At 37.9% G+C, this 24,960-nt stretch overlaps 1 protein-coding gene across 10 annotated transcripts in view; it reads right to left on the reverse strand.

The window, feature by feature from the left end:
* Window positions 1-859: 859 nt before the first annotated feature.
* Window positions 860-24,960, reverse strand: part of LOC131057423 (protein NUCLEOLAR FACTOR 1-like) — a 362,090-nt gene continuing 337,989 nt past the window's right edge. For 9 of the 10 annotated variants that reach the window (XM_059221122.1, XM_059221116.1, XM_059221119.1 and 6 more), the window contains 4 exons: window positions 1,829-1,934; window positions 1,680-1,742; window positions 1,361-1,432; window positions 860-1,267 (listed from right to left, as the gene is read on the reverse strand). In XM_059221122.1, coding sequence (XP_059077105.1) covers window positions 1,193-1,267; window positions 1,361-1,432; window positions 1,680-1,742; window positions 1,829-1,934 — 316 coding nt within the window. In that variant the 3' untranslated portion in view covers window positions 860-1,192. Of the gene's footprint in view, window positions 1,268-1,360; window positions 1,433-1,679; window positions 1,743-1,828; window positions 1,935-14,134; window positions 14,175-24,960 lie in introns of those variants that run through there. The other variant, XM_059221123.1, reaches the window with a different exon arrangement.

Consider the following 24,960-nt stretch of genomic DNA (forward strand, 5'->3'; position numbering starts at 1 on the left):
TTTGTTGATTTTGTAAAATTAAAAGTATATAATTATCAATATTATACATAAAAATATAAACAAATTGAACAAACAAAATGAATCATAAATAACATAAATAAATGTATGAAAGTCTATTGAATCCTACATGGAGGTTTGCTAAGTTTTAATTAACATATTTTGGTTCATTTGAAGGGACAATGTCATAGATGTAGTTGTTGCAGTTGTGTTAGATTAAACATTTAGTAGCTTAAGGTGTGATGGTATTATCAACATTAATTAATCATTCTAACCAATAAAATATTAAAAATGGGTTATGACATTGTTGTGCCGTGTGTAAAAATTATCATTTACCTGTGTTGTACGCAACCTTCTGCATTATGGCCAGATTGTGATAGTTGTAACGATTAGTGCTTATTTTTATTCTCTTTTGATTTTGATAGAGTTGCACATGCACTCCATGTTCATTATTTTTCAGTCTAATGGTCAAATTAAATGTAGAATGTGCATTAGACACTATTAAATCGGGCAATTGTTAGGACCTATTCATACTTAATAATATATGTATTTTTTCAATAAATAAATTAAAAAAATGCCTCTACTGCCTGTATGCTTGCAGTGAATCATATTTATGGGAATTATATATATATATATATATAACATTGTACACAACTATCTAAAAAATGTGTTGAGGAAGATGCCGATCAAATTTTTGAACTGTTACAACCACTGTGTGGAGTTTGAAAGTAATAGAAGAATGACTGTTACAACCACTGTGTGGAGTTTGAAAGTAATAGAAGAATGAGCGAAAAAGCATTACAGGAATCACAAGATGAAATATGTTTTTTGGGATTGTAAAACCCCTTTTGACACTAAAGTGTGCGCTTAACTACACAGCCATACACATTATACAAAAATCATATTATGGTCGGACAGCAACATAAACAACGTAACTGTGGAGATCATGTGAGCAGTTATGACTTGTAATAGATATTAAAATTAAATAAGAAAATTGATTTTAAGCGAGGCTATATCCTACACTTCTGAATTGGTTCTTACAAAGCAGAATGGGAGCAGACGCAAAATTTTCATCTGCATAACAATTGTAATAAAGCCTTCTTTGCCGAAAAAAATGTTAATAGTGATTTAAAAGGTTATTGATAAGCTTATCCAAGACTCCACTGCTTGGATTAAGCTGCATCAAGATTTCTCTCTAGCAGAATATGAATGTTCGCTTCTTCGACTTTAACATTTTTTGTGCAGAAGATGTTCCAACAATCCTCTCAAGCTGCAATCAAATTGGGACCATAACATCATTACTTGCAAACTATCACAGAAATAGCAATCTAACACAGGCAGGATAGGGTACGCAATTTCTTACTTGCAAAATATCGAAGTGTGAAAATAGAACAGTGCATGTAGGATTATCGACCCCTTCAAACATATTGGTTATCTGAAAAGCAGATGCAAAACAAAAAGCAATAAAACCATGGTACAGAAAAAACAAACTAAGATCTGGAGAACATAAATTGAAATGGCAATTCAAAATACCAAGTTATGCTATAGTTAAAGCCTAAAGGCATATTCCTATATACACTTGTATAAAAGATAATTAGGTTTAAACTATTTGCTGCTAAGATGATAAAGACAAAAATAGCAATTTATTAAGAAAATGAATCACAGAAACTGCAAAATACCACCTCAGCATAAAAGTCATTCCTCTCTGGAAGCGAATAATAGATCAAATCCCGTATGCCACGGATCTGCATCATAAGCACACTAGTTCCAATAAACAAGTACCATATAATTAAAAAAAATGTGCAAACAGTTGCTTTGAAATGTAACACACCTTATATCTATGATAGAAATGAGCACGCTCTGTATACAAAATAATCTTGCGTTCCCCATGGAAAAACCAAGTTCGTCCACGTGAAATATCACTCTGTTTTGTGTATCTGAGGAAATAGAGATGAATAAGAAAACTTGATGTTGATACTGACAAAGGATGACCGTTTCTTCCAAAAATGAACTTAGGCTCCTTTAAGCCTTGGCCAATAAAAGCATGCAACAAAGAATTGAGACAGCCTGATGTCGATGCAGCCAATGTTTAAAAGTTACGAGTTAAAGATATACTAGTGAGAAGACTTGGTACCAATCACAAACAGATTACAAGAATGAAATGAAACCATAGTTGACTCTAACTCATTGTTTCAGTTTTGCTTGCAACAAGCCAGGACAAGATCTCTGATCGAAAACATTGAGTTACAAATGCAAACTTTGATAGGAAAAATCTATGTATAGAAATATGAAAAGCATAAGCAAGGGGAAAGCAAACACAATAAACCATAGATGGAATACTATAAGAATATTTAATTATATTTTAGTCACCTATATTTAGTTCCTTGTTTAATGGTCAATTAGCTTTTTAGTTAATTAGCTTTAATTAGCTTTTAAGCTTTATTTAGCATTTAGCTTTTTCTTTTTAGTTAATTAGCCTTTAAGCTTAATTTGGCGAATTTTTTAATAAAAATTCATGGCCTTCTTTTTGGAATATTTTCCAGATTTTTTTTTATTGATTTTTTATACAAAAACGATTTTGCTTTTTTGAAGGTTTTTTGTGGGTTTCGAGGGTTTCTTGTTCGTGGGCGAATTTCTTTGTGCTGGGCAGCAGTTATTTTTTTTTTAAGGTTATGGAGATTTTCGGGCCTGCAACCTGGAGTTTTTTTTTGCAGATTGAAAATTTTCCCAGGGTTTCTGTAATTTTCGACTAGGGTTTTAACCCTTCAGTTCAAGTCGAAATTTTATTCTGGTTGCAGATTCTTGGTGGTTTTTTCGAGACCTCAACTGGGTTGTCGTCATATTTTTCTTGGTGCATCATTTTTTGTGCCTCGATTTTTGAGCTGATGGATCTGCATTCTGTTTTCAGATTCTTGGTGGGTTTTTCAAAAGCTTTTTGGGATTGGTCTCAGATTTTTCTGGGTGCTTCGTTTTCCGTGCTTCGATTTTTGTGCTAGCAAATTTGCCTTGGAATTTAAAAACAGTTCACAATTTCTGCTATTTTTGTGGATGTTGGGATTTTTGCTATTTTTTTGGCACCATTTATGTTGTTTTAAGTGTGCAGAAAATTTTAATTTTTGGGTTTCTTCCAAACCTCAAAATTCGTGCCTTGGAATTCGTGCCAGAATTCTCCTATAGGGTTTCAGTTTTTTCAGCAGCTGTTTCTATTTTGATTTTCTTTTAAAATCAGATTTTTCTGTCTCTTGCTTTCACTTAGTTGACCTCGATCAACCTCGATTTCCGTGATGGCATCATTAACCAACATCATGTTGGAACACAGTCAGAAGTTCAACGACCGCAACTACAACAATTGGGAACAGCATATGCTTACCATCTTTGAGTATTGTTGCCTTGATCAGCTTGTTTTGGGCAAGGAATCTCGTCCTACAACAGCAGGTGATGATCAAGACAAACATGATGTGAAGAATCGGGAGGCTGTCATGCTTATCAAAGTCTCTGTCATAGATGATCAACTCCCACAGGTGCCTTCAAGTAAAATAGCAAAAGAGATTTGGGATCTTTTGAAGGATCTTCATGAAACTTCCAACAAGAGCCGAGCTTTCTTTTTGAAGAATATGTTGTTTTCTATCATGATGGATGAGAAGTCATCTATCCAGGCACATCTTACGAAGACCAAGGACATCCGTGATCAGTTAGAAGCTATAGGCCGAACTATGGTGGAAGAGGATATGGTAGTGATCACGTTGAAAAGCCTTCCCAGATCCTACGAGCATTTCATTGATACGCTCAATATCTCCTCTACTAGTGTTGATTTGAAGTTTCCTGATCTTTGCAACAAGCTGCTCCAACAGGATCGATGGAAGCAGCAGTTTGGAAGCAGCGCTAGTTCATCCACTGAACAGGCTTTCACAGGCTTTCACAGCCTCAGCTTCGCATAAGTACAAGGGTAAAGCTCCGTCCTTCTAGCAGAAAGGGCAAGGTCAAGGTCAACCTCAGCAGTCTTCCAAAAAGAAGAGCTTACAGTGTTCATATTGTCATATATATGGCCATTTGGTGAAAGATTGCTGGAAATTGATAGCATCCCAGCAATCCAAACAGGGAGGGTCCAAGCAGAAAGCCAATTCTGCCACGCATCTTGATCAGAAAGAATCTGCCTTCTATGCGTTCATGGCCCAAACCTCCTCTGATGATGTTCAATCATCAGCCTGGTACATTAACTCTGGAGCCTCTTGACATTTCACACATCGTCGGGATTGGTTTACAGAGTATATGCCTTTCATTGATTCAGTGATCTTTGGTGGAGGTGAAGAGTATACTGTTGTCGGTAAGGGCAACGTTCAGATTTCATCTGGTGGGAGGGATTTAATATTCCTCAATGTATACTTTGTACCTGGTATGAAGCTCAATCTATTGTCAGTCAGTCAGATTATGCAGCATTCACCACAGCTGGATGTCGTCTTCGGGTTGCACAAGTGCAACATTGTTGACAGGGAGACTCGCACTATAGTTGCAGTTGGTATTGAGGATCATGGTCTTTATAGACTTGTTGATTCTACTGGTTCTTAGGAGCTCGCCATGGTAGCTAGGAGTACTTCCATCAACACTCTTTGGCATTAGCGATATGGGCATCTCAATGTCCACTATCTCTTTCAGTTGGTTCGAGAGGATCTAGTCGTAGGATTACCTGAGATTCAAACTCAGAATCCTGGAGTTTGCGGAGCGTGTCAAGCTGGAAAGCAGCATAGGACTCCGTTTTCAGATGGAGACGCTTGGAGAGCATCCAAGGTCTTGCAACTTGTTCATGCAGACATCTATGGTCCCATGAACACTCCATCAGTCACTGGATGCAGGTATTTTCTACTATTTGTTGATGATTTCAGCAGACGCATGTGGGTTTATTTTCTTAAGTAGAAATTAGAGGTGTTCACCATGTTTCAAACGTTTAAGGCCTTAGTGGAAAAAGAGTCTAGCTGTCAGATAGTCTCTCTTCGGTCCGACAATGGAGGGGAATTTTGTTCTACGGAGTTCACCAACTTTTGTGCATCACATGGCATTAAGCATCAACTTACCACACCTTACACCCCACAGCAGAACGGTGTTGTTGAGCGTAGGAACCGTACAGTCACTGAGATGGCTCGGTCTATGTTGGAGCATAGAAATGTTCCAAAACACTTTTGGGTGGAAGCAGTCTTCACTGCAGTCTACCTTCTAAACCGGTCTCCCACAAAGGCCGTTAAGAAGATGACTCCAGAGGAAGCCCAAAATCAGTCATTTGAAAGTTTTTGGCTCTACAGCTTATGTTTGGATTCCAAATGCCACGCGCACCAAACTGGATCCAAAGAGTCAGAAATAGATGTTCATCGGCTACAGTGACAACCACAAGGCATATCAGTTGGTTGATATAGACACTAATCACCTCATATTCAGTCGAGATGTAGTATTTGATGAAGAAAGAGGGTCTTTTCAGCCTTCCTCTCCTGATTTGAGCACTGAAGATCACCCTCCAAAGGCTGTAAGTATGGGTGTTCGTCTTCCCTTAGCTCCACTTGATGGGAGGGATTTAGTTGACTCTGAAGTTGTGGGGTCTCCCAGGCATGACATTGCACCCCCTGACTTTCCTCAAGATCTTCTCGATCCACATCGAGAGGAGCTTGCTCCAGATATTCCAGGCACTCTTCATCCTGCAGCAGATGTTGGTACTTCTACTCTCCGGCCTAAGTGGTGGGCCAAGACCATTGGTGGTCTTCATGATGATGAGCTCATTGAGGGTAGATCCGTTAGAGGTAAGAGCCAACAACACACAGTTAATTTTGCTCTTATGGCCAACATTCACAGTATTTATGAGCCTCAAACATATACAGAGGCTAAAGGTGTACCTGAATGGGAAAAGGCTATGGCAGCGGAGCAACATAGTCTTCTGAAAAACAACACTTGGGTATTGTCTGATCTTCCTCCAGGAAAGAAGCCCATTGGCTGCAAATGGGTGTTTAAAGTCATGTATAAAGCTGATGGAAGTCTTGATAAGTACAAGGCTCGGTTGGTGGCAAAAGGGTTTTCACAGAAGGAGGGCATCGACTATGAAGAGACATTTGCTCCCACAGCCAAGATGAGTACCATTAGGCTTGTCCTCGCTCTCTCAGATCAATTTGGATGGAAAGTCCATCAAATGGACGTCAAGAGTGCCTTTCTCAATGGTGATTTGCAGGAAGAAGTCTACATGACGCAGCCTCCAGGTTTCAAGGTTGCCGATAAGGAACACCAGGTATGTAGACTAGTCAAAGCACTCTATGGCCTCAAACAGGCTCCTCGTGCATGGTACATCAAAATTGATAAGTACTTGATTGATCAAGGCTTTCAGAGGAGTCCTTCAGATCCCAATTTGTATGTCAAACATACTAGTGATGATATTCTATTTCTAGTAGTCTATGTTGATGATCTCATCATTACTGGCAATGCAGCACATCTGATCATGCAGGTCAAACAGAATTTGTGTCAGCATTTTGATATGACAGATTTGGGACTTCTCCATTATTGTCTCGGTGTAGAGGTTTGGCAGACTGATAGCCACATATTCATTTCTTAGTCAAAGTATGCCAAGAGCCTACTAGATAAGTTTCGAATGCAAGATTGTAAAGTTGCATCTACACCTATGGAGATAGGGCTCAAATTATCAGCCAAATCAGATTCACCTGTAGTGGATGAGTCTTCATTCAGGCAACTAGTGGACAGCCTCATCTATTTCACCGCCACTAGACCTGACATTAGTTATGCTGTGAGCTATATTTCTCGCTTCATGTCAGCCCCAAAAGTTGAACATTGGGTTGCAGCGAAGCGTGTTCTTAGATATGTGAAGGGCACTCCTGATTTTGGCATTCTGTACAGCAGAAGCAAAGATCCTAGGCTGGTTGGTTTTACAGACTCAGATTGGGTAGGTTGTGTTGATGACAGAAATGTTAGGGTTTCAAGCAGATCCGAAGCAAAAATGAACTAACAATTATATGCAGATTTAAATACAAAAGATAAAGAAATAAAATAGGACACAGATAACACAGAGATTTAACGTGGTTCACCCAAAAATGGGTTACGTCCACCATACACAGCCGTCCAATCTTTCTTATTATCCAGCAAAAATAGTACATCAACATTACAATGCCTTAAGCATCCCAACCGCTTATAACATGCATTTTTAGGGTAACAAACAAAGTTGGCCTTTTTAGGGTTTTATTACAATGTCGGTTTTCATCAACAAAAACGGCAAATTTTTTTTTCTTGGGGGCTACCACCCCCTAACCCCCGTAGCAAGCTTCGCCCGCTTTGGGGGTTGCCGCCCCAAACCCCGGCAAGGATACGTGCTGAGTGTACAGTACTTTGTTGATTAGTCGCCACATTTCAACAATCTCCCACTTGGAGACTGAAACTACATGACACCACTGTACATGCAACATCCGCTGAAAAAAACACTATGACTCGACTGGTATACATTCCACAATTATCAATCAAGAAGACCAACAGAAACTGATGAAGAAATCAACTTCTCCTGTGGAACTGCCTTCGTGAACATATCTGCAGGATTCTCACTTGTGTGAATCTTCTCAAGCCATAACTGACCCTCCTCCAAAACAGTCCGGATGAAGTGGTACCTGAGCTGAATGTGCTTTGTCCTTGAATGAAAAGCAGAGTTCTTCGCAAGATGAATGGCACTCTGGCTATCAGTATACAATGGGTGATCCTTCTGTGTTTGACCCAATTCCTCCAGAAAACATTGTAACCAAATCATCTCCTTGCTGGCTTCTGTAGCAGCAACATACTTAGCTTCAGTGGTTGAAAGTGCAACAACCTTTTGCAGCCTAGAAATCCAACTGACTGCAGTTCCCCCTATAGTAAAAACATACCTTGTAGTACTCCTCCGTGAATCAATATCACCCGCCAGATTAGAGTCAACAAATCCACTCAGAGCAGCATTAGATCCTTTGAAACATAATGCCTTCGTAGTAGTTCCTTTCAAATACCGAAGGATCCATTTCACAACATTCCAATGTTCCATACCCGGATTACTCATAAACCTGCTCACAACTCTCACTGCATGTGCAATATCTGGCCTTGTGCATACCATTGCATACATCAGACTACCAATAGCTGATGAATACGGGATGTTAGACATTTTATTAACCTCTTCTTGTGCCTTTGGGCACATCTCCTTAGTCAATTTGAAATGACTAGCCAAAGGTGTACTAACTGCTTTTGCATTCTGCATGTTAAATATTTTCAACACCTTCTTTATATACTCACTTTGAGACAAATTCAAGGTTCTATTTTTCCTGTCCAGTGTAATCCTCATACCGAGAATTTGCTTAGCTGCACCCAAATCCTTCATAGCAAATGACCTGGCTAATTTCTGTTTAAGATCATTTATATGTTACATGTTAGACCCAACAACAAGCATGTCATCAACATAAAGCAACAGGATAATATAACTGCCATTATCAAATCTCTTAAAATATACACAATAATCAGAATAACATCTATGATAACCGTGTTAAGCCATGAAACTATCAAATTTTAAATACCATTGTCGGGGTGCTTGCTTTAGGCCATATAGACTTTTCTTCAACCTGCACACCAAGTTCTCCTTACCTTTGACCTCATATCCCTGTGGTTGCAACATGTAAATTTCCTCCTCCAAATCTCCATGGAGAAAAGCTGTTTTCACATCTAATTGTTCAAGATGTAAATCATCTGCAGCCACAAGACTAAGTACAGTTCTAATTGAAGTCATTTTTACAACTGGAGAAAATATTTCATCATAATCTATACCCTTTTTCTGTGCAAAACCTTTTACCACAAGTCTGGCCTTATATCTTTTCTGACCTCCTTCCTCCTCCTTCAGCCGATAAACCCATTTGTTAGGCAAGGCTCTTTTTTCTGCAGGTAAAGGGACTAAGTCCCAAGTCTTATTTTTCATCAAGGAGTCCATCTCCTCTTTCATGCCTAGCTCCCACTGTTGTTTGGCATCCACCTGCATTGCTTCTTCATATTCTTCTAGTTCACCAGAATCAGTTAATAATATAGAATACAAAGGAGAAAATCTTTCAGGGGGTCTACTTGACCTCGTAGAACGTCTAACACTTGCAGGAGTTTGTGGGACATTCTGTTGTTGCTGAGCATCAGGTACCTGTGGCATTTCATTTTCAGGAATCTCATCCAACACCACATATTCTTGCTTGTCCCGTTCATGCTTCTTTTCCTGCATCTGTTCTTTATACATAACCTTCTCATTGAATATAACATCTCTACTTCTAGTTATTTTCTTATTTTCAAAATCCCATAACCGATAGCCATATTCATCTATCCCATATCCAATGAAGGTACATTTCTGAGATTTAACATCAAGCTTGGTTCTGTTTTCTTTATCAACATGGGTAAAAGCTTCACAACCAAAGGTTTTTAGAAAAGAATAATTTACCTTTTTACCAGTCCATGCCTCCTCTAGAATACCACCATCCAAAGGGGTTGAAGGTCCTCTATTTATCAAATAGACAACAGTATATACAACATCTGCCCAAAAATGTAAGGGCAATCCAGCATGCAATCTCATACTCCTCGCGCGTTCCATGATAGTCCTATTCATTCTCTCTGACACACCATTTTCCTGTGGAGTTCCTGGAACTGTCTTCTGCTTTCTAATCCCATTTAAGGAGCAGTAATCTTCAAATGCCTTGCTGCAATACTCACCTCCATTATCCGATCTGAGACACTTCAACCTTTTTTCTGTCTCATTCTCAACCAAAGCTTTCCATTTCTTAGAAGTTTCAAAAACATCTGATTTTTGCTTTAGGAAATATACCCATGTTTTTCTGGTTGAGTCATCAATAAAAATAACATAATAACAAGAGCCACCAAGAGATGATACCTGAGTCGGTCCCCATACATCTGAATGCACAAGCTCTAACTTCTCACTCTTCTTCCCTTTCCCAACTTTGAGAAATCTGACTCTTTTTTGTTTGCCATAAACACAGTTTTCACAAAACTCTAAATCAATCTTCTTTAGTCCTGGCAATAGATTTTTGGAGTGAAGGATTTTCATTCCTTTCTCACTCATGTGCCCAAGCCTATGGTGCCACATTATCGAATCTGTTCTTGCAACATCTATTGTTGCTATCCCTACAGTAACTTTATCTGTAGCAGCTAAGGTAGAGTAAGTGTTACCAGTACACAAATATAATGTGCCTATCTTCGCACCTTTAGCTACTACTAATGATTCTTTACTGACCTTCCAGATACTGTCTGAGAAGGTAACTATGCAACCTTCACTACCTAGTTGCCCTGCAGAAATTAAATTTCTTCTTAAGTTAGGAACATGTCTTACCTCCTGCAGAAACCAGTCATTACCATTCTGCAACTTGATCTTTATCTTTCCTTTTCCAACAATTTGACAGGGCTCATCATCACCCAAATATACCTGTCCAAAATCACCTTGAACATAATCTAGAAAATATTTTCTATGGGGTGTAGCATGAGATGAAGCCCCAGAATCTATTACCCAGGAATCATTAACATTATCCAAACATAAGATTAAAGCATCTTGTAAAGTATTACTTGCAATATTAGCTTCCTTACTGTCATTTTCATTTTTGTCTTCTTTGTTTTTCCGAGACCAACAGTCTTTCTTTAGATGACCAGGCTTTTCGCAGTACCAACAATCTTTCTTTCCTCTAGATTGAGAGCGTCATTTCTTTGACTTCCCTCGTGACTTCTCATTCCAAGGGCCTTTTCCTCTTTCCTTTGATCTTCCCCTGTTCTCCACATTAAAAACACTACCCGATGATGTTGGAGTCTCACCTGTGCTTTTCCTTCGCATTTCCTCGCTTAGGATAACACCAACAATATCATCAAATACCAAAGTATTTTTACCAGAGACAGAGTTACTTACAGCCATAACCAAGCTATTCCAACTTTCTGGCAAAGAACATAAAATCAAGAGAGCCCTAACCTCTTTTGCAAAGGTAATTTTTACCGAAGACAATTGACTGGTAATTGTGTTAAATTCATTTAAGTGCTCTGCTACAAATCCTCCCTCACTCATTTTCAAATTAAACAAACGCTTCATAAGAAATACCTTATTCGAAGTCGAGGGTTTCTCATACAGCTTAGCCAATGTCGCCATCAAATCTACAACCGTTTTTACTTCTGTTATATTGAAAGCTACAGACGGTGCAAGGCACAATCGAATGGATCTCAATGCCTTTCTATCTAAAATGTCCCATTCTTCATCTAACATTGTGGTCGCTTTCTTTGCCTTTCCTTCTAATGGCCGCCACAAATCCTTTTGATACAGGTAATCCTCCATCTACATTTTCCATAACTGATAATTCTGGCCGTTAAACTTTTCGACCTTGAATTTGGAATCCTCCATTGCTCCCACTCAAATCAAAAAGTCCTGCCAATTTACAGAAAAACCTCACTCTGATACCAATTGTTAGGGTTTCAAGCAGATCTGAAGCAAAAATGAACTAACAATTATATGTAGATTTAAATACAAAAGATAAAGAAATAAAATAGGACACAGATAACACAAAGATTTAACGTGGTTCACCCAAAAATGGGTTACGTCCACCATACACAGCCGTCCAATCTTTCTTATTATCCAGCAAAAATAGTACATCAACATTACAATGCCTTAAGCATCCCAGCCGCTTATAACATGCATTTTTAGGGCAACAAACAAAGTCGGCCTTTTTAGGGTTTTATTACAATGTCGGTTTTCATCAACAAAAACAACAAAAATACGTGCTGAGTGTACAGTACTTTGTTGATCAGTCGCCACATTTCAACAAGTCAACTTTTGGGTATGTTTTTAGCTTGGGTACAGGTGCAGTCACATGGACCAGCAAGAAGCAACAGGCAATAGCTCTTTCCTCGACCGAAGCAGAGTATCGGGGAACTGTTAAGGCAGCATGTGAGGCAATTTGGCTATGTAGGATGCTTGCAGACATGCAAATGTCTCAACCAGGACCTACTCCCTTGTTTTGTGATAATCAAGGGGTTCTAAAATTAGCCAAAAATCTAGTCTTCCATGAGCGGACAAAGCATGTGGAGCTTCATTGTCATTTCATCTGCCAGTATGTTGAAGATGGATCAGTGATATTGCAATACATTCCTATAGAAGATCAGACTGCAGATATCCTCACCAAGTCCTTGAGCCCGACAAAGTTTCTCAAATTTAGAGGGCAGCTTGGTGTGATAGATAGCATGACCATTAAGGGAGGGTATTAGAATATTTAATTATATTTTAGTCACCTATATTTAGTTCCTTGTTTAATGGTCATTTAGCTTTTTAGTTAATTAGCTTTTAAGCTTTATTTAGCATTTAGCTTTTTCTTTTTAGTTAATTAGCTTTTAAGCTTAATTTAGCTTTTAGCTCTTTAATCTTTTATTTTAACGTTATGTTCTAATTATAAAACATCGTCTTGTAACCTCTATATATACGTGTGTATATCGTTCAATGTAATCATCCGATTATTGAATCATTCATTCAATTTATTTTTTAGAAACTTGCTGAGTTTTGGGAAAAACGCGCGGAGTTTTCGGCAAAAAACTCGGCTGCATTAAAAAAAGAGGCCCAAACATGTCAAAAAATTATCTTTTTTTTTTCCAAGTCAGTCTCATTCTCTTCGTCAGAACATATACATGAAATATAACATTTAAGTATAAGTCATCTTATACTTCAAATTATATTTCATGTATATGTTGGTAGGATGTTTGAGAGTGGTTTTAGATCTCTAGGAGTTATAATGCAAATTCTAGGTTTTAGAAGATCTATATTTTCAGACTTAGTCAAATTTCAGTAATCAGTAGGCTCCTATCAGCATTCTCTAGCTCTCTCTATCTCACTCACTTTACCTGCCCCAAATTCAAGACCTCTTCCTCTATTCCCTCTCTCTACCACTCTCTCCTCTCTCCCCCAAGATCTAGACCTATCTCTCTACCCCTCTCTCTCACCCTCAGACCCCCGCGAGGGGTGCTACCCTCAACCTCATTTTGGCGAGGTAGGACTAGACCCTCCAGTTCTATCTCTCACCTAGTTTTCACTAGAGCTGGGAAGAGGAAGAGGTAAAATGTTTTGATATAGTATTTGCTTTTAGTTTTACAAAAACAATTTGCTATTTCATTTTGTTTCAGTCTATCAGCCATTAGCATTCCACAAGAGGATGCCATTTTGTATCCAATTTGCATTTAAAACAATCTAATATATCTAGACTTAGCTTGTTTCTTTTGTGTACTCATTTATTGACTCATTGGATGCATCTCCACACTGAATTTTGCAAACAAAAATACATTTCTAATTAAATTTAAGCAAATTTTTAAGTTGCCGAGTTTTTGCCGAGTTTTTTTTTCGGGCTTTGGCGAGTTTTTGTTTTTGGGGAGTAGTTCAACTATGCAATAGACATTGAATAAAAATATTGAGTTATAATACAAACTTTCCTGAGAAAAACCTATGTCTAGAAATATGAAAAGCATAAGCAAACACAATGGACATTCAATAAAGTTCTCATAACAAATCCTTTACTATTAGCAAATACTACGAATTTACAAATGACTCTTCACAATCCAAAGGCAATGATTTTTAAGTTACCCATGCAAGATACTTTATGTTTGCATGATGTCTCAAACCTAAGATGAACTGGACACTGTGCATAACCTTCTTACGTAACTTAGAATATTGAAAACAACAAATGTCATTACGCTAATGGGCTCTCATCATGATCATTCTGAATGAAAAAGGCAAACGATTTATTGATGAAGTAGCAGATCCTACTAGGGTAAGACTGGTATTATCTGCATTACAAATCCCAAAATCTCAGCTAAAGCCAGAATATTTAGTATCCTTTCTCAATGAAATTATTTTTCTGTTTACTTCAGTAGAAATCAATGGTAGAAACTATGATGTGCAGATAGATGCTAGTGCTTCTTTATCCTTTTGTAAAACTCCTGTAATACAGATTCGGAAAAACTTACTGAGAAGAGTTGCTATAAAGGAATCAATGTACTCAAGGAAATACTTTCAAATGCGATAAATATAAACACGAACAATTTACTTGTGTTTTCTTTGCTATGAATCAAATGCCAGCAGATATACTGCTAGGAGGAAATCTCATTGATAGACACTCTCCTTATGGCTGTACCAACAAAAGCATTATGGATAAAAAAAGGTGATCACTCCTAGACTGGTATATACATCAGAGAAATATCCTGCTACAATGATAATGCAAACAGAATAACCATTTAAGGAGCTAAAAGACAAATTTATCGACAATATTTGCACTGAATATCTTCAGAAGTTCTAGCAGAAAAATATACCTACAAAGGAAATAAAGTTACAACCAGATAAACATATGAAAATAAGCAAAGAAATATCGGTAGCAGCTAAAGATTGTACAGATATGTCGAATGCCATTGAAGAACTTCAGAAAGGAAACTTCATCAAGCCTTCCAGATCTCCCTTTCACTGCTATGCATTCTTGGTAAATAAACATTCAGAACAAAAGAGATGTAAAAGAGAATATTTATAAACTATAAAACTCTAAATACAACAATAGAAACTTTTTCCATATCTGATACCTAATAAAAATTATTTATTACAAAAGGTTGCTAAATTGCTTATTGTAAAATCTTCTCTCAGATTGATTGTAAATCAGGCTTTTATCAGATAAGGATCAACGATGACGATCAGCACAAAACTGCATTCAGTTGCTCTTTTGGACGCTATGAATGGAGTTTATGCCATTTGGATTCATATATGCTCCAGAATATTTCCAAGAAAGGATAAATTCAATTTTCAGAGGCACTGAAGATTTTCTGTGTATATATTGATGACCTCGTAGTATTTAGTGATAATTTTGATGATCATAAGAAACATTTAGAAAGCTTTTATAATCTCGCTTATGATGCAAGAATTGTATTATTTATAAATAAGATACAAGTGTAAAGAGTCTTGTAATTTCTTAGGTAAGATTGTATATAATGGAGTATTAAAGTACAACCTCATATCAAAGACAAGATCTTAAATTTTAAGGTTACTTTCGACAAAAAGAAGCTCCAAGATTCTCTAGGAATCTTAAATTAAGCAAATAGTTTTTATCCAGACGTAGGTGTTGAATTTTGATCAGATTTGAAGGAACAGGGAATTTTAAATTTTATTCAACTTTGATCTCAGTTTGATGTTAATTCAACCTATGTAAGGTATGAATTCAATTTGTCACAAAATATATATATATATATATAGCCACGATCTTTAGTAATGATGAATTGCAGTATATTATCGACTTCCTACAGGTTGATGATAATTACGAACTGTTGTGTTCACCAAGTGCTGTAGGTTGACAATAATCACAAACTATTATTTATTCCTATATGCCAAGCACTGAGTTATCACGAACTGTGTATTGGTATCACTTGTTCTATCACAGACTGTTTGATGTGTTGATATTACTTGTTCTATCACTGCTGTGTTTCTTATCCTTCAAATAAAGATCACTGAAATGGTGGATAGTTTCTATAGACCAATTAATGCAATAGATCGATCTTCTTTTCATCTATTGATCACTTAATGATTATAAATCTTTATATGCTGTTGAATTTCATCGAATTCAAAATTGTATTTGACTGCAATATAGACTGCTGTGCATGACTTCCTACTATTTATGTTCATCCCGTAATTAATCGATCAGTATCTCATACTGATAGAACATACATGGTATTCAAAGGATCTGCTGTCTGCAATCTCAATTGCTGTGTGTATACCTATCTGCTATGTGTGCTATATGTTCGGTTTGCTATAGACACTGACTGCTTAGTATTAACTCCTTGTTGTATCGAGCTGTAGTATATATATTTTCAATCTTATCTGTTCTCTTCTATCTCACCCTACCATATCGATCTAAATGAATGCATACAAATATAAGACCCACGAAGGAGTCACGACTCTTCACCAAGAGTCCGATGCATATAAACCAAATCGATAACTAAACTGCTGATAGTTATCGGGATATTTCACTAACCCGATATACAATGGTAATACATAACTAAACCAATATATTCAATAGTTTGATAGATAGAATCAGTTTAGATAAAAACAATAATCAACTTTGTGACACAAATAGATAATCAAACTTATCATAATACTTGTCAAATGGATTGACATGAATGATGAAGTATGGTTATGTAAGGAAGTTTGAATAGTTTTAATAAGGTTAATTGATTGATCAAATGTGTAAGGCCGTGTTGTGACCTTTTCACACATTGCCCTATTGCTAACGGGGACCCCCCTCTTTTCCTACTTTCCGCGTGTTTAGGTTAGGGTTTTGGCAGCTTAGTGGGCAATTTTGTATTTCTTGCTCCCGAGTCTAAAAGTTTTGGTCATGCCTAGTGTCGTTTAGGGTTTTGAAGCTATATGATCAAATGCATGAAAATTGAGATTTTTAAATGATCCTAGTTTTGTCTAAGTGTAGACCTTTCGAGCGTTAGCGCGTTTTTGATTTTTCGAGTGTGTCAGTGATTTTAAGTGCTAAGGTGTTTTTAGAGCTTTCGGAGTTGTTTTCTCGCTCCTAGGAAGTTATTCAAGTTGATTTCGCACTTTATCCCGATAGATTTCCTTGTGTTACGCTTCATTTTTTGGTAAATTTGCCCAAGTCCAGTTGAGTTTTATTGAGTTTTGAAGTTTCCTAGTGGTTTTGAGTGGAAAAATCATCATTTTCCGAATGAAAATCCATATTCTAAGGGTTAAAAGGTCAAAATTCCACACTAGAGGTGCTTTTCCCCTCATATTCCTGACTACCCATGGTTTTCCCCACTCAAAATCCAAACTGGACATGGATTTCCCTTGAAATCCATACTTTCCTCGATTTTCCACCACTGTGAATCCATACTAGGGTCGTTTTTCCCTTGGATGCATTAAATTTTGACTAAATGTTAGGATCTACCCAAGTTTTTCCACTGGGGAGTATGGATGGGATTGTGGATGACATTTGTCTTGATTCCACACCTGGGTCGATTTTCCACCAGGTCTTTTGTGACAAGTTTTGAGGATTTTTGTGCAGACTCTCAATCCTGACTCAAGTCAATTTTCCACTAAGAGAGATTTTCAATGTTTTGAGTCTGGATTTTCATCCAGACTAGGGTCGTTTTTCCACCAGAGGGGTATTTTTGTGTGATGACTTAATTTTAAGTGGAATTTTGTAATGGACACCCTAGAATGCCCAAAAACTAAACCAACTGCTGATAGGAATTTAGTCAAATAGTTTGCATCCAACTCCTTATTTCTCCGTTTAATGTTTAAATCCCCTTATAGCTTCGGAAATGAAATGTTTGTTTGTTTTTAAGTCTTTGCATAGATTTGAAATCACATAACATGAACTAGAAGAAAATTACAATAATATGCAACATGAAGATTGAACTACTGCTGATATGATATTATTTCCAGAATTATTAAAATCAAATACATAGCAGATTTTTCAACTCACTAAATACTCCAACATTTTTGACATAATATTCCAGCAATGACTTCCCATCTTGCTGCTACAGTAACATGAATAGTGCCGTGCTACAGTAACATGAATAGTGCCACGCTACAGTAGCGTGAATAGTGTTGCGCTACAGTGCTGCTACAGTATTAATTAGTCTTCAATCAGTCCAATATCTTCATAAAATCATCCCTTCAGAATGGCATAAGCATTGGTCAAGAAGTGGAGAAGGTATGAGCAAAACACCAAATCTGCCTGTAGCTGGAGATGCACCCAATCTGCCTGTTAATGAAGCTGATAGCAATGGGTTCCAAAGGCCAAACCCCAAGGGAATGATGTCTAGAATGTCACAAGAGAGGATAGACGTCCTCTAATGCCAAGAACGGATTCTGCAACTCACACATCAATTTCTTCTCATAGTCAACATGCTGAATGAAGCCAAAAAAGCTTCCTTTTATTCTTTCTCCAAGGGTCGACCCAACTCACTTGAGCAATGTGGGATAAAAGATGTGCAATATAAAACATATTAAAATATTCACTTATGTCTCCCTTGGGTGCCCCTTTGATTTGCACACATCCCCATAAAATAAATATTAAAGTAACACTTTAATATTTTACAATTAAATTAAATGTTACTTTAATAACACTTCAAGCATTAAAATATATTAGCAATCGGACTTCGAATAGCGCGAGTGATAGCTCGTCGGAAAGCTCTCACCAAGGAGTATCGAATCCAATCACCAAAACTAGCCTCCGTTCTGTCCTGCTGACTTACTAAAAATAGTAAGTATGCCTGAAACTAAGTAAATCAACTCCGTTTTGGCCCAAACTGGAAATGACCAGGCCAAAACACTCCAGGATCCCTTTAAACCCTTCGTTAGCCCTCGGGACCATGTAGAGCTAGGCTAATGCACATACACTTGGTCAACTGCTAAAGTGGGGACATTACAAATTTTCATTCCACTCCTAGATCGATTTTCCCCTAGACCCCATTTTATGCACATTTGATGATTTTGTGAGGATTTTTTAATCCTTGATGGGATCGATTTTCCCCTAAGGGGATATTTTATGATTTTAAGTGATTTTTGTGAGGATTTTTTAATCCTTACTGAGATCGGTTTTCCCCAATTGGCCCATTTTTGGATTTAAATTGAAATATTTATATAAAGTGAGCCCCATTTAATTGTTTTTTCATGAAAGGCAATGCTTATTTAAAATAAATAAAAAACAATTAATGATTTGCAATGAGCATTTAAGGTTTTCAACCTTCTAGAAGCAAATCGGTTTCACCAATCAAAGTATAAAAACAAGTGTTTTATTCCACATTGCTTGTGTGGTGAGATTTGATGATGAAAGTGAGTTCAAATAGGGAGTGAGCCAGCATTATTTTATTATTGAGTTTGCCAAGTGTGTCTATGCAAAGGCGATTTTCTCCATGGTTGGCGATTTTGGAGGAAGTGTTCAAGTGGAGGTGATTGATTGAAGACTCTTCTTGCTGCCATTTTTCCCCATTGCCATTTCTTTTTCCAGCTGGGCGACATGTTTGGTGGCTGCCATTGTTGATTGAATGCCACATTTTTTTTGGTGAAGTTCACCATTTTTGGTGAGGTAGCGATTTTGTAGAAAGGGGTGATTTTTGTGTTTGGAGTTTCTTTCTCCAATTTGGACGATTCTCATTGATGCTGACTTGCTGTTGTCAGATTGGAATATCTTTGATGACATTTTTCAGACTTGTGTGAGGTGACGCCATAGATGGAAAATTTTGATTTTGGTTTTGCAAGGGTTTGGTGCCATATTTTGGTGGATTCCCTTCATGTTTGGTGGCTGCCATTGTTCCTATTTGGCGGTTACTTCAGATCTGAGTTTTGACACCATTACTATAGCTAGTTCGACCTCCATTGTTGTCTGATCATCAATTTTCAGACTTATATTTTATTGCCCAGCCAACCACAACTTCAACAATTTACACTCGGAGGCATTTTGGGGATCATTTTCAGTCAATCCTCAGACCATTGGAGGGCTGTCACAGGTCTGCAGCTTCATTATTGGCTGCTTGTCCTCATAAATTTAACTTTTACCAGCCATAACTATGTTCCTTAGTTTGATTGTTTTCATCATCATGATTGATTTTCATCGAATTTGTGCATATTTTGAATGATTGCAACATGTTTTGAGAGGTTAATTTATTAGTCGTAGGTTGTCTTCAAATTTGTTGGCAGCCATTGTTGACTGCGGAAGGTGTCTTCAAACATAATTTTGTGTGAAAACAAAATCTTTCACGCCTTTCCTTAGTCACTATTGATCCGGTATACTCCTTTGCACTTTGATTTGCACGCAATTTCTAAGTGTAAGGAGGTGTTAATTTCATGGGGGTTTTCATACCCTAACCTTGTCACATTTTGTATTCAAATTGTTGAAATCTACCTAGAGTGTGGATTATTTTTCCTGATTTCCATACCCTTAGTCTAAATCATCAAGAAGTCAAAATTTTTATTTAAGATAATTATATTTTTCCTAAGTTCTAACTTCAAGCTTTGTATAGGTGCGATGTCGAAGTCCGGACTTAAGGAAAGGAGAGAACAACAAAGGATTGTTGAGACTGGATTCTATCCAGAATCCAAGATGTCATCCAAATGGAAGGAGATAATGGACACGAACATGCATTTCCTGAACCTGAACCTGATGCGACAGCGGATGTTCGGAGTTGGAAGCTAGATTCCTTCCCTAACGTAGGTGAACATTATGAAGAGTGGTGTTTTTCAAGCCACTGGATTTTCACAGTCGATACAGTGCAGTGAGCTTATCCTGGAGTGTGCACGATGTTATGATCCCCGTTCCTAAATGATCAAGAGTCAAGACCCCTAAGGGCATTGTCATTGCCTACCTTGTTGAGGATGCGATTGCTGAAGTTTTTGGAATTCCACATGGAGCAGACATGAAGGATGTAACTAAAGAAGAATATGAAGATCGATATACAAAGAAGATGGATGTGTGTAAGACCATGGTGAACAAAAAGTGGATGATTGAGCCTAGGCCTCATCATTCCAAGGCTCCCAAGACACTCATGTGCACAGATTTCAAAGAGGAATATAGTGATTTAGTATTCCTGCTTAACTGAGTGATGGGGATGCCGCAGGGTGCAATATACGATGGATGGATGTTCTATTTCATCCAAGATTGTCTTAGAGGAATGTTGATAAATTGGTCTAGAATCATAAGTGACAATCTGGACTTTCAATTGAGGAATGTAGAGCGGTCCAAGTCATTCGCCATGACTTCCTACTTGGTATACTTGCTTGCACGGTTTGTTACATTCAAAGGATTGATATGCAGAGGTGAAGTCGAGAATGGGCAAGGACAATTCAGGAGTTATGAGTGCTATCCACAACTGAACATGTATAGAATTGAAGATTATAAAAGCGTGAATGATGTATTCACAATGTACATCATGCGGATGCTGCAAGGCGGAATCCACAGGAGGTTGTCCAAGGAGGCAACAAAGCTGATAGAGAAATATGGATCGTGGTATATACAGTTTCCCACTTTCACGTACCTTAGGATTCATGGGTTTCAATCCGAACCCTACAGGCTTCCTAGGTATCCTTCCGACAGAATGATCTTGTTGGAAGTGGTGAGACAACTTCTAGAATTTGATTCCATTCAGAAAGAGAAGCATAGGAAAAGCATGACATTCCCTATTTTAGTTGGGAAGACGTTGGAGGTTTGTCTATCTGCCTTAGCCACTAGCACTGCAAGCGAGGAGCTTGCATTCTATCGATTTGCAAACTTCAAGAAAAGAGAAAGTTTTGATCCCAATAAGAAAGTTGGAAGGATCGGGGGAGAGAAGTTCATCCACAAGGCAGACATAGAAGATTATTGGGCCAACCTAATGGACGAGCAGGCAGTGAAGAGACAAATGTGGTCCAGGATGTCAGTGGATTTCATGAGGAAGTGTGGACTTTTCCTCATTCCTGATTAGGTGTTAAACGACAGAGATCATATACATCCAAAATATGAAAATGAAATGAAGAAGGCGATCTTATTGCCTAATTGGTCAGAGTCAGAAGAGACAGATTTAAAGATATTCATGAGAGGTCTTGAGTTTCTCCCGTGCATGGGTAGATATTTAGATGAATAAGTTAGTTGATATGGGTGTTTCCTTCACTTATGAAAAGATGAAGCGGGAAGAATCTACTTCCGAGGATGATCAGAGGACTATCAGTGATGCCAGGATCCATGCAGATGAAGAGAGTCAAGCTCCCAAGATAAGGAAAAACACACCAGGAGGAGTCAAGGCTAGAGGGAAGAAGATTGAGGAGGTCAAGGAGAAGAAACAAAAGACTATCATTCCTTTACCCCCTCTCAGTGTCTCATCAATCAAGGAAGTTGAAATGACATAACAAAACAAGGAGACCCAGCAATGTTCCAACATAGTGATACTACCAGAGAATATTCAGGATTTACATGCCACAACGACATTTGCTCCACCGAATGAGAATGATGATCAGTCGGGATCCCCTACTGTCCTTTTGGAAGTTAGTTTGGGAAATGAGGTATATGATTTGACCAGGACCAATCTTGATGATGATGATGTTATCTCGGCATTGAGAGGGCTTGATCGAGAGATGTGTCTCGATGATGGTATGGAGATGGCCGCTATTCTTGATTGGCTGATGAAGAGTATGGAAAAGAGTAAGAAGATGATAGAGGTACAACCTATTGATAACATTGATGACTACTTAGCAAGGAGCAATAAGGAGAAAGAACCCAAGAAGGCGGAGATTTTGTCACACATAGCTAGAGATGAGACAAGAATGCAGATTGCACAGGTGGTTGTCCCTATTGGAGGTGTAACTGCGGACATTGCTGCTCCTATGGATTTCCAGATTACTTCAGTTGCCCTTGGCCGTACTACAAGAGAGCAAGAATTTTAGGAGGTTGGTGATAACCTTAGGGCGATCAATGCAATATTAGATAGAGAGATTGAAGAGAAGGATAAGTACAAAGAAGAGAATATCAAACTTAGAGAGTACATTGCAGGGATAAGGCGTGAGAATCCCACCCTTATTTCCCCTATTGCAGTTGATCATGGACTACATTCACACTATGAGGTAGCGAGAGATACTCTCAGAGGTGGAGAAATGGATTGAAAGTGCAAGAAAACAGGCGGATGATTTCCTTACTCAGTTTGTCCAAGCATATGATAGAACAGGGCTCATGTTATGTTTAGAATCCAGTATTTGGAGGGAGTTTGGGAAGAATTCCAGCCTATCCAGGAGAGGACTATTCCACGCCTCAGAGCTTTGAAGAAGATTCCCAAGTCCACATTGATCAGGGAGAATATTGTGCATAGTGGAGACATATACGATTTCCATGGCTGGTATTGTTCATTGGCCATGAAGAAATTGACTTATGAGAACGCCCAGCTGAGTTGTACAAAGATGGAAGGATCGATTCAGGATATTTAGTTGAAGATCCTTGCCTCAATTGAGGAGTTATTGGGTGTTGATGTAAGTGATGCTAGTGGTTTACACTTAGCCGAATTAAGAGACAAGATGAAACTTATGTATTTTAGCAGTTGGACTCTTTGAAGAAGAGTCAGATGGATGATTTGGTCTCTTTGTTGATTCATGTTCATAGTTCGCAGAAGCTCATGCCAGATTGGGAGAACATTTTGGATGCTTGCTCGGATACATTGGACGTGATTGAGTTACATCAAGATACCTTACCTAGCATTTCCATGGAGGAGTTAGATTCTGTATTGGCTAGATTCTTGGAGTATGCTAGGAGAGAGAGAGATGCAGGGAGGAATCGTCTAGAAGATTCCCTATTTGATGACTAGGTAACTTTTTATTGGGTCATATGTTGGTGGCACCATTTTTTATGTACACCCTAATTAGGGCAGTTCTAGGGTTTTGTTGGCATGATCTTGGCCCTTGATTTAGTTTTAATCTTTGCCATCCATTTTGTATGAGACTCTATATATACCTCATTGTCTCTCATTTGTAAGAGAGTTTTTGTAGAATTGTTGGAATATGCTACAACTATTTGAATCTAAATCATTGTTCAATTTGTTGGTGATTTTTTCTTCAAATCTTGTCTTTGGATTCATGGTTCTCAATTCCTCCAAGTTAGATTAGAATTTGTTTTCTTGTTTATTAGATTGAGTGGAAGATTTGTTGAATATATGTGTGAAATCCTCAATCCATACCACTAGCCTCTTGTCGTTGGTAAGTGCGCCTTGTGTGGTCAACTAAAAATTTGAGTAAGCTTAACTTCAATTATTATGCGTCCCTTGACAAGCGTCAACTTGGACGGTGTAAGCGTTTGATGGTAATAGTTTGAAAATCCATAAGTATACCTTAGATGATTGCACTAAGCTTGTGTCAATACCTGTTTGTGAGACCTTGCCTAGTTTGATTCCACTAAATTTGTTCATCATTTCCTACATTCTTAGGTTTAGAATAGATTTCCTGAACCCTATTCCTTTTACCCCCTTTTTTAGTAAGAATTAAGTCCGGAGCTACAATTGCTAAATCCTAAGTTGTCAACACACCTATTCCGCATATTTCATGATCAAAGAAGATAATTCAAACATTTGTGTAAGTCCCCAAGTGAACACAGCAATTCACATCGACCATTGAGTTACCCACTCATCAAGACCTGACATGTAGAAACCTTGGAATCATTTTAGTTGATCTTACCCTTAGCATTTGAGGTGATTTTGTTCAAGAGAGGGTAAATTACCTTGGTATTTTATTCTGAAATGTTATGTGCATAAAACACACATCAACAGGCCGATAGGCCACTTACACATTTGATTTAGAGAGTTAGTATTTAGGATTCCGACTGAAGCTACAACTTCAACACTCCCTCTTAGCTAGGGAGGAATCCTTCTCATCCTTACATCACTCCATGAGTCGATAGTGATGATTTACCACAATAGCTACATCTATATGTGGAAGAGAAAGATATCACCTCACTGTGATATCAAGTGTTATGGCATGTCCATGGATATCACGTCACATGATATCCACCATAAATATCTTAATGTAATACCCACCATTATGGCTTGACCACGGATATCACGTCTCATGATATCCACCATAATGGCATATTCAAGGATATTACTTCATGGCATGTCAACGGATATTACGTCTACATATCCATGATTGCATAAGGGGCCTTTCGGTCTACATGGGACTCCATCCCATGAATCATAATCTTTTGACTGATCACTAGAGGAATCATCTCAACATAGTCCACTCCGTCTAAATCAATATGACCAAGATTCTCGGATATCAATCGAAGCATATCTTCTTAGCTTCTCCCTCTATCACGGAAGCATCCCTTGCTCACATGGACCCAATAATAGAGGATATCTTGCTTCAAGAGACTTTCATTTTCTAGTATGATCTCGTATGTCTGAAAGTGCGAGATCCAA

Source organism: Cryptomeria japonica, chromosome 5 (genome assembly GCF_030272615.1).
Source record: "Cryptomeria japonica chromosome 5, Sugi_1.0, whole genome shotgun sequence".
In the NCBI taxonomy this organism is placed as follows: Eukaryota; Viridiplantae; Streptophyta; class Pinopsida; order Cupressales; family Cupressaceae; genus Cryptomeria; species Cryptomeria japonica.